Here is a 17,285-nt window from a genome sequence, read left to right on the forward strand (position 1 = left end):
TGTTACTTAAAAAGACCTTGTCTAACTGTACTCTGCTCTCCCAGTCTTCAGCCTCCTTGTCACCACCATTGTTTTACTTTTGTATTCTACTAAGCGAATTGGTTATGTGAGTTGGGACGTGTAGCTGTAAGCTTGCATTCAGGAGAAGTTTTAATATGAATCCCACAGTTCGGAAGCCTTGAAGATGGTGTTGTGTAGTTTCCCATTTTCACACCATACATGCTGGGGCTGTACCTTAAGGTCATAGTTGCTTCCTTCCCAATTCAAGTTCTTTCCTATACCATCATTTAAAAAAAAAAATCTGTCCAAGGTAGTACAGTGTTAAACCACTTGCAAAAAGTCATTTAGTTATTTTCATACTGAATACTCCAGTGGTTCCCTTTCCTTCCATATTAGTTCCACATATTCCTTTAGAACCTAGCCAACTCTGCTGCGGAGGTCTAAGAATAGAGGACCAGTAATGATTTCTAGGTCATTTCAAGGTCTGAGTTTAGTTTATGGGAGATATTAATGGTCAAAGTATGAATGTAAAATTTATTGCATCCCATGCAGATGACACAAATTAATTGGTTTGCCGTTTCAAGCCTTTTAATGTGACCTTTGTTTAGTAGAATGTATTATTGATATAAATATGCCTTATAGTTTGGGGTCATCCAAAAATTTGTGTAATGAAATTTTGTCTTGTAACAAAATGTGATGCAATATTAACCTGGCAACAGGCCTTTGAGAGCTCCACAGGCCATGGATCTGTATACTGTAGCGAGCTGCACAGGCCACGGATCTGTGTATCTCATGGCCATCCATCAATGCTTCACAGCCTGCATGGTTGCTAGGTAACATTGTGTTGCACATTTTACTGTAAGCCATAGTTATGATCATTTGATCTTCCCAAAGGGAAATTTAATAACATATTTTTATTAATCTTTTTCATTTTCTTTCAGAATAAGTGAGTGATGGTGTCAACTGTAGTGAAGGAGAATGGTACAGAGGGTGTGAAACCCTCAAATTTTCCTCAGGGAGACTACATTCTGATTGGTTGGGATGTCGACACTACAGGTCGCCGGCTTATAGACGAGATATGTCAAATTGCAGCGTATACCCCTAATAATACTTTTTCGCAGTATGTGATGCCATTTAGAGAACTTAATCCAGCTGCTAGACGTCGACATAACATTAGAGTAGTTACCATTGGACGATTTCGTATGCTAAAGGATAATAAGTCTGGAAAGGTAAGTTGAATTAAAAGTAAACTGTGTTGACAAAAGAAAATCTTGCATTGATTTTAAGTTTTTTAAATGATTTACCTTAGTTTTCATGTAACGCTCAAGCTTAACCCTTTCCGGAATCTTTTCTCAAGCACCTTATTTCCAGGCTGTGCCCTATTATTGAGCAAAAAAGAGGAAAATCTTGCTATGTTAGAAAAGTTGTCACGCAAGTCATTCAACAGTATCAAATAAAATATTTAGCACTTCAAGAAAATAGGTGTGTGCTACGTACACATCTGGCTGTTTATACACTGATCAGCCAGAACCTTATGACATTAGTCATTACCTAATAGCCGGTATGTCCACCTTTGTCATAGATTACAGCGGCGACGCGTCTTGGTATGGAAGCAGCGAGACCTTGGTAGGTCGCTGGAGGCAGTTGGCATCACATCTGCACACACAAGTCACCTAATTCCTGTAAATTCTGGGGAGGGGGCGATGAGCTCTGACGCCACGTTCAATCACATCCCAAATATATTAGATCAGGTTAAGATCTGGCGAGTTGGGGGGCCAGCACATCAGTTGCAACTCGCCACTGTGTTCCTTGAACCGCTCCATCACACTCCTGGCCTTGTGACATGGCGCATTATCTTGTTAAAAAATGCCACTGCCGTTGGGAAGTATGATAGTCATGAAGGGGGTGTACGTGGTCTGCAACCAGTGTACGGTACTTTTCGGCCCTCATGGTGCCTTGCACAAGCTCTACTGGACCCATGGATGCCCACGTTAACGTTCTTCAGAGCATAATTGAGCCGCCGCCAGATTGTCTCTGTCCCACAGTACAGGTGTCGAGGACCTGTTCCCGTGGAAGACGACGGATTTGCACCCTCCCATCGGCATGATCAAGAAGGTATCGAGATTCATCAGACCATGCAACACTCTGCCACTACGCCAACGTCCAGTGACGATAGCCACGTGCCCATTTCAATCGGCTGGGGAGATTCATCCTTAAGAGCGTTCGGTGCACTGCGTATTCAGACACACTTGTTCTCTGCCAAGCATTAAAGCCTGATGGTAGTTCCGCCACAGTTCTTCGCCTGTCCTGTTTTACCATTCTGCCCAGCCTACGATGTCAAACATCTGTAATGAGGGGTGGCCGCCCAACCCCTTGACGTTTGGACGTGGTTTCGCAGCTTGTTGAAAACGCTCACCACAGCCGTCCTCGAACACCCAACAAATCTTGCAGTTTCCAAAATGCTCGTGCCAAGCCTCTGGGCCATCACAATCTGCCCTCTGTAATTCAACAAAAATACCGTATAATCTCAAATACCAGCCACCACCGAATAAAACCCGCACCCTTATTTTGAAAGAACAAAATTTAAAAAAAGTGTCAATTATTTGCAGTCTTTACTAACACACATAAAATGATTAGAAAATACAAATAAAAGTACCTAAACATCATTTCTAGAGCGATATCCAACAAGTTCATTCATCAGCATCATCATCAGTACCAACTTCGGAACTTTCATCACCATCACCTTCCTTCAAAATTTTGTCATCGCTGCCATCCAAAGCATTAGAAATGCTACTTTTCCTGAAGCTCTCCCGTATGAGGTCTCCAGGGATACGATTCCATGCTGTCAAAATCCACAAACACAGCAACTGAACTTCCAGGCGCTGAATGCGACCAGTTGGCGTCAGTGTGTGATTATCAGCTGCCATTCATTCTGTATAGAGCTGTTTCAAGGCTGCTTTAAGTGGACGGTTCACGCAGACATCCAGCGGCTATAGCATAGAAGTCATCCCACCCGGAATGACTGCTAGGTCCGTTTTCCCATCCTTGATAGGTTTTCTTCACAGCGTCTGTTGTGTGGCCGCGGTAACTCTCGAGAACATGCAAGCTCTTTTGTCCCAATAATGCACCAGGGTGACGTTGCCAGACACACTTTACCCAGTCTTCCACAAGTGAACTGTTCATCCAGCCGGAGTTCTGAGATCTGACGATAACACCAGCGGGTAGACTTTTAGGAAGCGTCTTTTGCTTGAGAACAATGTATGGCGGCAATTTGGTTCCATCGGCAAGAATACACAACATTACCATACACCGTTGTTGTTCATTACCACCTGTTCTAATGGTAACACTTTTTGCACCCTTAACATTCACAGTCCTGTCCACTGGCATTTCAAAGTAGACTGGCGTCTGATCCGCATTGCCAATTTGGGAAAGCAAATATGCATTTTCCTTCCGCAACCGAATTATGTGATGCTGAAACGACAATAACTTCTCATAGTAGGCACCAGGAAGACGCTGTGAAATTGAGGTACGCTTTCGTATGCTCAATCCATTTATTTTATAAAAATTACAAACCCATCCTCGGCTTGCCATAAACCCTTCCAATGAAAGTTCCTTTGTGATCTCTAATGCCTTTAGCTGACACATTTCGGTTGACACACCATATCCCAATTCCTACCTTTCTGTCACTTATTTTAAAGTTTTTTTTTTTTTTCAATTTCTGGAAACTGTACACTCAGTCCACGAAACGCTCTGCGATCACCACTACATGTTAATAGTACGTTTTTCTTCTTTCTCCAATCGCGAATACACGACTTGTCAATATCGTATTTCCTACCGGCGACATGATTTCCAATAATTTCGGCTTCCTGAACTACTTTCAGTTTCTCATTCTCAGTAAAAGATCGGAAACGCTTTGTGGAATTCATGTTGATACTCCAAGAACGTGCGAGAGACTGATGCCAAGCGCAGAAGTAGCGTATACTGAGAGAGCATTTTTGCCAAGCCACGCCGGCGGTGATGCCCGATTTACGCACATTCTGAAAGATAAATTTCCCAAAATTTTAAATAAGACCCGCACCCAATTTTGGAAGCGATATTTTCGAAAAAACAGTGTGGGTGGTATTCGAGATTATACGGTATATTCTGTTCTACAGGAGACATTCAATCTGCAGTAAAGTTTGGAATACGGGGTTATGGCTTCGACTGGGTTACTACCCTTACACAAAAAGGTATCCACACTGGACTGCAGTAACTATCAGAACTATATTACTTTGGTCGTGCGTGCCAGCAAAGTTCTCTTACTTATTATACACCAGTGCCTAAAGTCAATTTTCCAGAGAGAAATTCCCCCAAAACTGGCAGGTTGTGTTCAAGGGAGCAGATACCTAACATGTGAATATACAGGCAGTAAGCTCAGTTCATTATTCACTCATTCAATAATACATTCAACATACAATTAATACAAATTAAATATTTAACATATAAGAACAGAAAGAAAAGAAAACAAAAAGGAAAAAAAGCACAATTCATAGAGGGTAAATTGTAGAAACATAAGTGTGTATCCAGATTTAATCTTAAAGAAATATCGCAAGTTCATAACCTTGTTTAGTAAATTATTATGCAATATTAACCACACAGTTATTACATAGAAAGGAGAAAAAATATTATACATTATAATATTAAAATAATTAAATGGAACTTGAAGGACCGTGTTTGTTGGTGCAAGCTTTGGGAAGTATTGCATGAAATGGGCATTCCTCCTCATTTTACTGCTTTGATAAAAAGGTTACATGAATACAACACTGCTCATATCAGGCTGGACTGTGGCTTATCAGAGGTCTTCAGAGTGTCAGGAGTGTGACAAGGTTGCATTCTGTCTCCTCTGTTGTTCAACATATATGGGAATACATCGTGCAGAGGGCTCTGGACAGCTGGCATGGAGTGTCAGTTGTAGGAAAGATGTTACAGAATTGAGTTTTGCTTATACTACCCGTATTCTGTTGGCAAGCAGTGAAGATGAACTTGCTAAATTGTTGCAGCGGGTTGAAAAGACTTTGGCTTGTATTGAAAGTGAATCACAGCAAAACCAAGGTGATGGTTGTTGATGGAGGAAAGAAGCTTAAATTTAGTGGTCGTCTTGTAGGCCTAGATGTTAACGAATTTATCTTGGCACTTTGCTGAGCAACACTGGCAGCTGCGAGAAAGAGATCAGAACAAGAATTGCTCCTGGAAAAATTGCTATGGATAAGCTCCAAATGATTTGGCGTGACTGGGCAATCGATAAGAACACAAAGAAAGCTCTCTTTTGTTTTTCTGTTTACTCTTTCATTATGTTTTTTAGCATTTTTTCAACTTATATTATGTAAATTATTCCAACCCCCCTAATTTTTTTCACTGAAGATGGCTCAAGCGAACCGAAACATGTCTGAATTTGTTTGCTCCGTCTAATGACGGAATATATGATGTATTGAATAGGAGGATACCCTCATTTTTCGCCATTGTAAAATGAACATTGAAGGCCAAGGATAAAAAATAAAATAAAAAAGCACATGGACGCATTTGAAAAAGAGAGAAAATAGCCTTGAAAAACTAGTTTTTCAAGAAGTAAACTGTATCAGGCCGTGTGGAAGAGCTGTCAGAAGATGGATAGACCAGATTAGACGCAACTCACGCGCCTCTTCGAGTGACAGTTTGGAAAGCCGAAGACTGTAGACAATAGAGACTGCTGGTGGACACAGTCGAATAGCAAACATGTGATCACAATACTTGGACATGAGTTAAGCGACTGAGAACAACTTGCAGGCCTACCGCGTGTCATGACGATAGCATTCGATGCAAGTCAATCTGATCCTGTGTGTGCACCGATTTATTAAATTTATGTATTAATGTGAATTTCATTTTTTACGTCATTAGGTTTTTTATCGACTAGTTTGCATTGTTGAAAAACATTGGTAAAAATTAAAAGCACAGGAAAAAGCCCTTCTTAACCAGTACTGACATTTTTATATTAAAGAAAGCTAATGGAATCAGGCAATTAATATATTCAAGACAAATTCATTAGTTTAGTATAAATTAATCCTTTGCTGTTCCTAACGTTCCAGAGCACTCTAGTTTTACAACTCTCCTGGCAGGCTGAACACTCCAAAGTGCTAGTCCTATACGGTTCTTATAAGTAAAATAATTATTTGTTTTTATGTCCCACCAACTACGTTTTTTTTTTTTTTTTTAACGTTTTTCGGAGATGCCGGAATTTAGTCCCACAGGAGTTCTTTTACATGCCAGTAAATCTACAGACAGGAGACTGACATATTTCAGCATCTTCAAATACCACTGGGCTGAGACAGGATTGAACCTGCCAGGATGGAGTCAGAAGGCCAGCGCCTCAATCATCTGAACCGCTCAGCCAGGCAGAGGTTCAATATGTCCCTGTCGTACTTCGATGCATAGTTCAAAACGGTGTAGTAGTGACCTTTGGACTCTGTTCAGGATATGTTGTGTGTTGCGAATGACGTGAAAAGCTGCATGTATTCTTGATAAAATAGTCTCTTTCTACAGGGTTCACATAGTAGTCGGTTTGTGCAAAAAAAAAAAACTGTACACTGCCTACTGGGGCAGGGGAGTGACTATGCCAAAAAAAAAGAGAGAAACTGTGCATTCACACAGAGCATTATAGCAACAGGCAGTGGCTGGCTCTGGCATAGCAATTACAGCACGTTCGTCAATTTGAATCGCACGCCCAGAAGTAACCTCATTTTCTTGAAAAGAAAAATTTTCTCCGCCAATCTGATTGCACCATCGTTCTTAACATAACACGAAGAACATCCCTGATTTGTCTTGTGTAGTTCTGATATATCCTATATATGGGTTTGGTTGTTTTACGTGTAATTGAAGATTACATCCTAGGAGACTTTTTCATTTGTCTGTTAGTAAGGCAAACAATGATACTGAAATGGTTTAGGAAACTTTGACTATTTAAATAGGTATCAAGAATGGTCTGAAACATAAATTTAGGTCTCTCTCTAGGTTGGTTTTATGGGAAAACTTCCTATGAAAAAAAATGTATTACTTATAAATTTGTTTGTTTTTCGAGAAATGAGGCCTTGCACCAAAAGACACCACATATAAGATTAGGTGGGTTTTTTTTCCAAATCCAGGACACAAATATCCACTTCAGTCATAATAAAGAAATGAGGCAAAATATTTTTAACACCAGAAAGGGCATGAAGGTCGGAACATATGAAAAAGTACTGGGAGGGCCACTTAGCCCGAACAGTCCCTTCGAAGAGACTTGGATAATGGATTGCCTAAAGTGATCTGTGTGGTCATGAATGTGAAAGAACCACCTTTTCTTTGTTCTATACTTTTTCAATACAGTAAAAAAAAAATGGGATATAGGCAGCAGTCGTGTGAAAGTTGAGGCCCAGAGCTGCTACCCAACTCGATTGAACCATGGAGATCATTTGGGCCGTGCTTTAAATGCTTTGTGCATATATCTGATATTTAAATATTAACCTGTTATACCAAGGGAAAGGGAGGAAAGAAGACCTTGACACAAGGGAAATATTATATGCTAATATATCAGTTTAAAACATCACCTCATTATGCAAATCTCCTGTAGGTAGGTATATATATAAAAATCAGGTTAATATTAAAGTATATATAGCCTACGTACTTTAATATTAACCTGATTCTTGGTTTTTATATCACAGCACAAATAATAGCCTATGTTGGGTTCAGTCATTTTGTCTGTTGCAGCATCACAGGAAACTTGATTGGAGTGATTTTCATGAAAATTGGTATTTGAGTTTAGGATAAGAGCAATTGAGTTCTTAACTATGTTTAAAGATATTCAGTAGGAATGGGGAGGGGTTTTCTTTGGAGGGGGGGGGGGGGGGGCAAAATCATAAAACTCCATGTATCTATTTTTACAGAAAATTGCTCATGACAACATTGATTTAGAATGTTAATTACAAACTTTTTTCCCCCTGATCCTGTAGAAAATATTAAAGATAGTCCAAGAGCCAGTAAATCTGTGGAGAGTTGCTATGGAGATCATACCGGCAACATTTTAAATGCGTTGTACATCTTTGTGCTTTTTGAATGTTAACCTGTTATTTGGTTTTTATACCATATGATAGTGATCAAATGTAGAAAGAGACTCAAGAAGTCATGACAAATACCTCAGAATGTAAGAAACAGCATGAAGGGTCAATAGAAATGTAATCGTGTACATGCTAGGTGATAGTCCATCAGCGACTGGTACAACAGCTAATAAAATGTGGAGAACCTAGTCAATCGTAATCTATAATCTTCATTTCCGTATTGACGAATTACACAATCAAAAATAGGAAAGAATTTCCACCAATCAATACTTGTTTATTGCTTATATTAAGCTACAGCACCGGTTTCGACCCCACATACAAGGTCATCTTCAGCTAAACCATGAATACATATTTATATGATGAAGCTTTGATTAAATTGCATTGTCAAGGGAATGTCATATGATGATGTGCATTTAGTCACATACAAATGGGGCATGTCTTAACGTGAATTGGCATATGTCAGTATGTACAATATTGCAACTGTATGTCTAAAATATTATGTTGAGGTCCTAAAATTAGTGTATAAAACATATCTTCACTTAAACTAACTTTTATATATATATATATACAGGATAAAATACAATATATAAAAAACATTTCGTGCACATGAACAATCGTATCTTGCTTGTTGGTCATTTCATCAACTCTCGTATTTAAGTCCAATTTTCAGTTGTACACTCAGCTGCTGTTCTTGGAGTTTAAAAGATATGGTTCTAAAATTGCATGAGTAAAAGGTTTAGTCTTCTTGTGGGATAAAACACTTTCCAATTTTAAAAAAGTTGCCAGATGTATGGATAAAATTAGGCTAAAATATGTTCAGCTCTGATATGTATGTTGCCTTATGTTAGAATCAAATCTTGTTGTCCTGCGGCGTCCGTAAAATTGGGTTCAAAGTAATGGCTCCTTTCCCATTTGTAGTTGTGCAATGGTGCTATGTTTATCTGTGGAAGATAAGATTGAGCTATGAGAGATATTATGTCGGAGGAATGTCTAAAGGTTATGTGTGTAAATTTGAATATGTACTTACTATTGTTGGTGTAGCCGAGTTGCGTTTGACGTGCGAGCTTGTAATGTACTACTTCGTGTTCTTCTTGGGCTCATACTAGCTGCTGTGAGGGAAAGGGAAGAAGGGGTAGGGAGAGTTGTTGTTGTGGGGGTAGGGGTGGAGCTGGGTGTGTTGTTTGATGTTTTTCTGTTACGTGTCGCGTTCTGTTTGTCAATTAACTTAAGGTAAGAGTTTTTTTAAGGCGGGGATAACTGTATTGAAGATGATGTTAGTTTTTTCTGTGATTTCATTTGTTGTAATTGGGATTGGTGTACTGATCTAGAGTAATGTAAAATTCTTCTGTTATGTTGAGCAGGGGGCCTTTGGGGTTTATGTTTAGGATTTGCATATCGTTATCGATGTTTGTAAAACTGTGTTTATAGTCTGCGACATGTTGTCCTATTGAGGAAAAATGATTGTGTTTTACCGCATTTATGTGTTCGTTATATCGGGTTAGGAAGTTTCTACCGGTGCGTCCGACATAGCTTGTCTCGCAATTATTACATTTGATATGGTATACCCCTGAGTGGTTGTATTTGTTGTTGCTATTGATTGTTCTGACGTTGTGTATGATGTTGGTACTATTGTGTGTAGTTTTGAAAGCTATTCTTAGGTTATGTTTTTTAAAAATGTTGGTTATGGGGTATATGTGTGCATTATTGAAGGTGAATAGTGCATAATCTTTCTTGGATTCGTCTACTTTTGTTAGTTTGGTTTTGGGTTGGGATTTTATTTTGTGAATGATTTTGTTAACCATTTCTTTCTTGTATCCATTGTTCTTAGCTATATCATGAATTAGTTGTAATTCTTTGTTTAGATCTTCTTTTGTTAATGGTATATTGAATGCTCTGTGTATCATGCTATAGTAGGCTGCTCTTTTGTGTGTATTGGGGTGAACGGAATCCATTTTAATTGTATTTGAGGTTTGCGTGGGTTTTCTGTATATTCTGTAAGAAAGGTGGTCATCATGTCTAGTTGTCGTTATGTCCAGGTAGTTCAGATTGCGATTGTTTTTGGTTTCCGTGGTAAATTTTATATGGAAATCTATTGTGTTGAGTTTATCTAATATATCAGTTTCATTTGTGGACCTATTGTCGATGATGACAAAGATGTCATCAACAAATCTGCACCAAAAAAATATATTGTCTATTTTGTTGATGTATGTGTGCTCTAAATAGTCTATGTAAATTTCAGCGATTATACCAGAAGCGGGAGATCCCATCGGTAAACCCTGTTGCTGATAGATAGTATCATGAAATTTAAAGTAGTTGTTACTAATGGCAAAATTAAGTAATTTAATGAACTCTTCTATTTCTAAAGTGCTTAGATTGCTGTGGCTTTTTAGGTTAGATTCAATGATTTCTATTGTTTGTTTTGTGGGTATGTTCGGGTACATGTTTACTATGTCTTAGCTAAAAAAACAGTACGGAACTCAACAGATTTTTGTAATAAAACAAAAGGATTAAAGATTAAACCATATCATAATCTCGCGTAGTAAACATGTACCCGAACATTCCCACAAAAAAAACAATAGAAATCATTGAATCTAACCTAAAAAGCCACAGCAGTCTAAACACTTTAGAAATAGAAGAGTTCATTAAATTACTTAATTTTGCCATTAGTAACAACTACTTTAAATTTCATGATACTATCTATCAGCAACAGGGTTTACCGATGGGATCTCCCGCTTCTGGTATAATCGCCGAAATTTACATAGACTATTTAGAGCACACATACATCAACAAAATAGACAATATATTTTTTTGGTGCAGATTTGTTGATGACATCTTTGTCATCATCGATAATAGGTCCACAAATGAAACTGACATATTAGATAAACTCAACACAATAGATTCCCATAGAAAATTTACCATGGAAACCGAAAACAATCGCAATCTGAACTATCTGGACATAACGACAACTAGACATGATGACCACCTTTCTTACAGAATATACAGAAAACCCACGCAAACCTCAAATACAATTAAAATGGATTCCGTTCACCCCAATACACACAAAAGAGCAGCCTACTATAGCATGATACACAGAGCATTCAATATACCGTTAACAAAAGATCTAAACAAAGAATTACAACTAATTCATGATATAGCTAAGAACAATGGATACAAGAAAGAAATGGTTAACAAAATCATTCACAAAATAAAATCCCAACCCAAAACCAAACTAACAAAAGTAGACGAATCCAAGAAAGATTACGCACTATTCACCTTCAATAATGCACACATATACCCCATAACCAACATTTTTAAAAAACATAACCTAAGAATAGCTTTCAAAACTACACACAATAGTACCAACATCATACACAACGTCAGAACAATCAATAGCAACAACAAATACAACCACTCAGGGGTATACCATATCAAATGTAATAATTGCGAGACAAGCTATGTCGGACGCACCGGTAGAAACTTCCTAACCCGATATAACGAACACATAAATGCGGTAAAACACAATCATTTTTCCTCAATAGGACAACATGTCGCAGACTATAAACAGTTTTACAAACATCGATAACGATATGCAAATCCTAAAACACCAATCCCAATTACAACATAAATGAAATCACAGAAAAAACTAACATCATCTTCAATACAGTTATCCCCGCCCTAAAAAACTCTTACCTTAAGTTAATTGACAAACAGAACGCGACACGTAACAGAAAAACATCAAACAACACACCCAGCTCCACCCCTACCCCCACAACAACAACTCTCCCTACCTCTTCTTCCCTTTCCCTCACAGCAGCTAGTATGAGCCCAAGAAGAACACGAAGTAGTACATTACAAGCTCGCACGTCAAACGCAACTCGGCTACACCAACAATGGTAAGTACATATCCAAATTTACACACATAACCTTTAGACATTCCTCCAACATAATATCTCTCATAGCTCAATCTTATCTTCCACAGATAAACATAGCACCATTGCACAACTACAAATGGGAAAGGAGCCATTACTTTGAACCCAATTTTACGGACGCCGCAGGACAACAAGATTTGATTCTAACATAAGGCAACATACATATCAGAGCTGAACATATTTTAGCCTAATTTTATCCATACATCTGGCAACTTTTTTAAAATTGGAAAGTGTTTTATCCCACAAGAAGACTAAACCTTTTACTCATGCAATTTTACAACCATATCTTTTAAACTCCAAGAACAGCAGCTGAGTGTACAACTGAAAATTGGACTTAAATACGAGAGTTGATGAATTGACCAACAAGCAAGATACGATTGTTCATGTGCACGAAATGTTTTTTATATATTGTATTTTATCCTGTACATATATATATATATATATATATATATATATATATATATGTTAGTTTAAGTGAAGATATGTTTTATACACTAATTTTAGGACCTCAACATAATATTTTAGACATACAGTTGCAATATTGTACATACTGACATATGCCAATTCAAGTTAAGACATGCCCCATTTGTATGTGACTAAATGCACATCATATGACACTCCCTTGACAATGCAATTTAATCAAAGCTTCATCATATAAATATGTATTCATGGTTCAGCTGAAGATGACCTTGTATGTGGGGTCGAAACCGGTCCTGTAGCTTAATATAAGCAATAAACAAGTATTGATTGGTGGAAATTCTTTCCTATTTTTAATTGTGAACCTAGTCGAATCTTAAATCTTCATTGATATTGTCGAGCAGTATTTCATAATGTACTGCCGTCTGGTCTGAGTTGTCAATTTGCGAGAGTAAATACTAATTCCTTTGGCGTAAATCTATAACAGATCAGTAGAAATTCAGTCTTTCTTCATAATTGACTAAGAGACATTATTGCACAACGCTAGTTTTCCTACCAAAATTTTTGCTCAAAAACATGAGTCATGCATGGCTAACCTTAAAACACACAACTCATGCTATTACTTGTAGCTTTCAGCTGACATTTAATTTGTGTCTGCACATCCAGACTTTCTTTTCTGTCACATATTCGCAAGTCCTGTTTTTTGATTTCTAGAAACTTCACTTTGTCTGCAAATTGCCCAGCAGTTTCTGTTTGTCGAAGACATATTTTTCCTCCATTTGCATACCTCAACTCTTGTCCACATCGACTTCATTCTCACATCATTATTACAAATTGCTTTGCCTCTTTTATAATGCACAGCCTTAAACTAGAACTCGCTAGTCATTCTAAACACATTAGTACTTAAACTTAGGCCATGCAAATGACACTGCACGTTTGCAGTTTACTTCTTGCTTATGGCGAGAACATATTTATAAACAGTGTGTGGGCGTAAAAATACAAACTACCAATTATTTCTGTATGTCGGCAAAACTATACCAACCTTGATACAAAAAAATACCCACACATCTTTTGCAAACCATCCACTTCATGGTCTGTATCAATAAATAAATTAATTAATTAATTAATCAATAAATCAAGCAGAGAAATTGTTCCACCTAATTGCCAAATTTTGAAAAAAGTATGTGGTGGTTATTTGCATATGTACATATTTGAAATTCAAGGTTGGTCCTGAGTCAGAAGTAAATCATGTTTTAACTATAGATTAACTATAGATTGGAACTTTCACATTCTTGATTTTTGTATTTGCTCAGGTGGTGATTTCATTATTACTGAAATTTTGGATTAGATTATTGCCATACACCTTGTCCATTAGACAGGATTTCTGTTATTGAATGTGATTTGGGTAAGTCTTGGAATCATGACTTTGAAATTAGCAAAGTATAATGCAGGATATTACTAATAAAGTGAATGTGTAGTAGGCAAATGTGAATTATTTCTGATGTATGCTGTACTTACTTTTTCTAGGTCTTGAAGACAAAGAGTGAAATTTCGGCTTTAACAGATTTCATCCAGTGGTTGGAAACAGTACGCGGGAAGACTGGAGACGGTGTGATACTTGTGAGTCATGAGGGTCGTAAGGTGGCTGCTCCTCTACTTTTGGAAGCTTTAAGAAAATATAACTTGCTGGATAAATTTTCATCTGTAGTTAAAGGATTCTGTAACAGCTTCAGTGTAGCAGAATACAAGTGTGCCAAAAGTGTACGCTCCTTTTCGTTGCGCACTCTGTCTCGAGTACTGCTCGACAGGGAGGAGAATCTGAACAATGCAACGGATAGAGCTCGTCTAGCTTATCAAGTAAGTTGTCCATTCGTTACAGTGAGTTATTGAAACAAAAATCTTCCCAGCTATACAGTTTGAATTATTAATGTTCAGGTACAAAAAAAAAACACATGCCCTTATACATTGTAAATACCTCATTTTCTTATATAATTTCCTCACATTTTTAGTGTATTTAATCTCAAAAAGTGCTGGTGGTGGGTGAGAGAATTATTCAAATTAAATTTTTAATTCAAAAAACCGGATCTAATTCTGCCAAATTTTCATTATGGTCCTTCAGCAATCACTGGCATAGATATCCTATGAAGAGAAAGGTTGTTCCTCTTTGTAAATTTACACAGCCACCCTCTTTTGCATGTATAATAGGCCTATATAAATTATTTCTGATATACACTGTACATATTGCTTATTTGTGCGATTGCTAAATGGCCCCATCACTGCAGTGTCGTCGCTTGCGGTTCTCGGTCACTGCGTACAAAGGGATGGCTGGCTGTTGAAATTATAAAAGTTTTCACGACTGCGCACTTCACAAAGAAATAAATAGAAAACGTTGATGACAGAAAACTTTTACATTATCATGGTGGAAAAATTATGCGAACTTACTTCCCCCCACCGCATTTCATTTTCAGAATTAAGGATTGGAAAATTACACAGATAAAGTATATATAAAATTCGTGACTGCAGACGATCTGCTGAAATTGCTGAATGGTATGGATGGAGTCTCGGCTAAGGAGTAAAAGATGAAAATAAGTACAGTTGGCCTATAACCTTGATTTAGCCTAAACCCGCATTTAGCAGAAGAAATTTTAAGTCCTGAAAATTATTCCATAAGAGCAATGCAATTTTATATTAGATTTAACGTAATTCACAATAGGGCGAAACCTGCATTTAGCGTTAAGTAAATGTTAGAACTCTCAAATATTTATTTCAATTAATTTTAGTTATGGGACACGAACCCGTGAAAAAGACATAAGTTTCCTAAGGATTATTCAAGGCAGAAGAGGATATTTAGAGTGCGGGCACTTGAGGCTGAAGTGAGATGTATGACTCGGATACACATCCAGCTGCGGCCGCTGTAGTACAGCGGAAGAGAACCCCTGTTTTAATGACAATATTATCATGCCCTTCGAAAATTCCTACATTAAACTTTGCAATATTCTTCGGTTACACTGAGAACCCTTTTACTGATTCATCTGTTATGAGCAAATTTGGGCGTGTTAATTTTGATCAATATTCATACTCTATTCCAGCGTTTATATTAAGTGCAATCGATCATCTTCCATATCGATTCCTCGCTACACACGAGCGAGTCAATCTTGAGCGAGCCAGAGCTTTCCTCACAACACTGACTGGTGTAAATTTCAGAAAGGCTGTTCCTGTGTAAATCATAGCGAAAGGGTTATTATTCTACATGGAGCTTGAAATAGGTTTTCATAATACGTGCGCAGTAAACCTAGTTTACCAGGTGAGTTGGCTGTGCTGATAGGGGCGCGCAGCTGTGAGCTTGCGTCCGGGAGATAGTGGGTTCGAACCCCGCTGTCTGCAGCCCTGAAAATGGATTTCCGTGGTTTCCTATTTTCACACCAGGCAAATGCTACGGCTGTACCTTAAGGCCACGGCCGTCTCCTTCCCATTCCTAGCCCTTTCCTGTCCCATCATTGTCACAAAACCTATCTGTGTCAGTGCGACGTTAAGAAAATTGTTTTAAAAAACCCTAGGTTAGGTGCCACCATTTGAAGTAAGAAGCCACAGGCCTCTGGAGTGATGCTATTACAAATTATGAATGAAACTGAATATGCGTGTTCAGACTATTGGAATTAGAAAATACTTGCTAATGAGTAAGCTGCTGCTTGGGAAACATCCACAAAAATGTTTAAACAAACAGATTACTGTTTCATACAGATTTTAATGTGTTTTTGTGCGAGTTTGGTATCTTTCCCGACTTCTATGGAAAATCATGTATATCGTTACAAGAGCAACTTTAAACCGAAGTAGTTTTGCTTTCATGAACAAAAATATGCCAAAAGGAAGGATTGACCATGAGATCACCATTATCAGGAATAATACTCACTTCGTAGGCTTGTGAGGATCTTGAAGTTCCTGTGCCGATCTCCCAATCCTCTTCCATCCTTTTCGATCTTCAGCCTGCTCTTCCCAGTTATCAATTTGGAGGGTCCGGAATACCTTGATCTCCTTCCAGGTGCTTCGGGGTCTTCTTGAAGGTCTTTTCCCATTAAGAGATCCCTTGTATAGATCTGCTGGTACTCTGTTATCCTGCATCCTCAGTACATGTCCAGCCCTGTGCAGTCTGTTGGATTCTATCACACCCATAGTGTGTTGTTGAGAGAGTCGACAAACTTTACCATATCTGTCCTTAATTGGTCCGTATTGACTCGTAATAACAACGTACAACGGGTGATTGTTTGGTCCGCCCTGTGAATATATTTTAATATTTGAATAATTTATACATACATGTTCGGGAGCCTTAACTCCCTTCGTCAGCGTATTTACATCAAAATCTACCTTACCTAAGTCTCAAGCTATAACATCTTATCACATTAACATTAAGCATTGTCATTTCTAACCTCAACTCTAGATACTATATGTACACTTTGCAAAGGGCGGACCAAACATTCACCCATTGTACGTTATTGTTGTTGAGAGAGGGTGTAAATCTCATTTAATTAGATCTTTTCTGCCAGCTTTGAGAGATAGGATCGAACCATGGGCCAAATATTTTTCTATAAACTTTATCAAAGACAGTGAACATATTCCTAAATAACATTGAAAACAATTTCTTAACCAACTAAGAGATATAGAGGGAGACAAAAGTTTTAAGACATGTGTAAAACACTGACCGGCAAAATTAATGGATCACTTACATTTTCTAAGGAAAAAGCATGTTAAATTGTGAAACACTTGTTTTATTATTTACATTGATCATTTTTATGAAAAATTTATGTAACAAATGTTATCTGTCTGTTATTACTACACTTAT

At 37.8% G+C, this 17,285-nt stretch overlaps 1 protein-coding gene across 2 annotated transcripts in view; it reads left to right on the top strand.

The window, feature by feature from the left end:
* exu (exuperantia) overlaps nucleotides 1-17,285 on the top strand; it is a 98,244-nt gene that overhangs the window by 41,204 nt on the left and 39,755 nt on the right. For both annotated transcript variants that reach the window (XM_067147720.1, XM_067147721.2), the window contains exons 2-3: nucleotides 942-1,229; nucleotides 13,976-14,305. In XM_067147720.1, the coding sequence (XP_067003821.1) occupies nucleotides 954-1,229; nucleotides 13,976-14,305 (606 nt within the window). In that variant the 5' untranslated portion in view covers nucleotides 942-953. The remainder of the gene's footprint in view (nucleotides 1-941; nucleotides 1,230-13,975; nucleotides 14,306-17,285) is intronic.

This window comes from Anabrus simplex, chromosome 5, assembly GCF_040414725.1.
Source record: "Anabrus simplex isolate iqAnaSimp1 chromosome 5, ASM4041472v1, whole genome shotgun sequence".
NCBI lineage: Eukaryota > Metazoa > Arthropoda > Insecta > Orthoptera > Tettigoniidae > Anabrus > Anabrus simplex.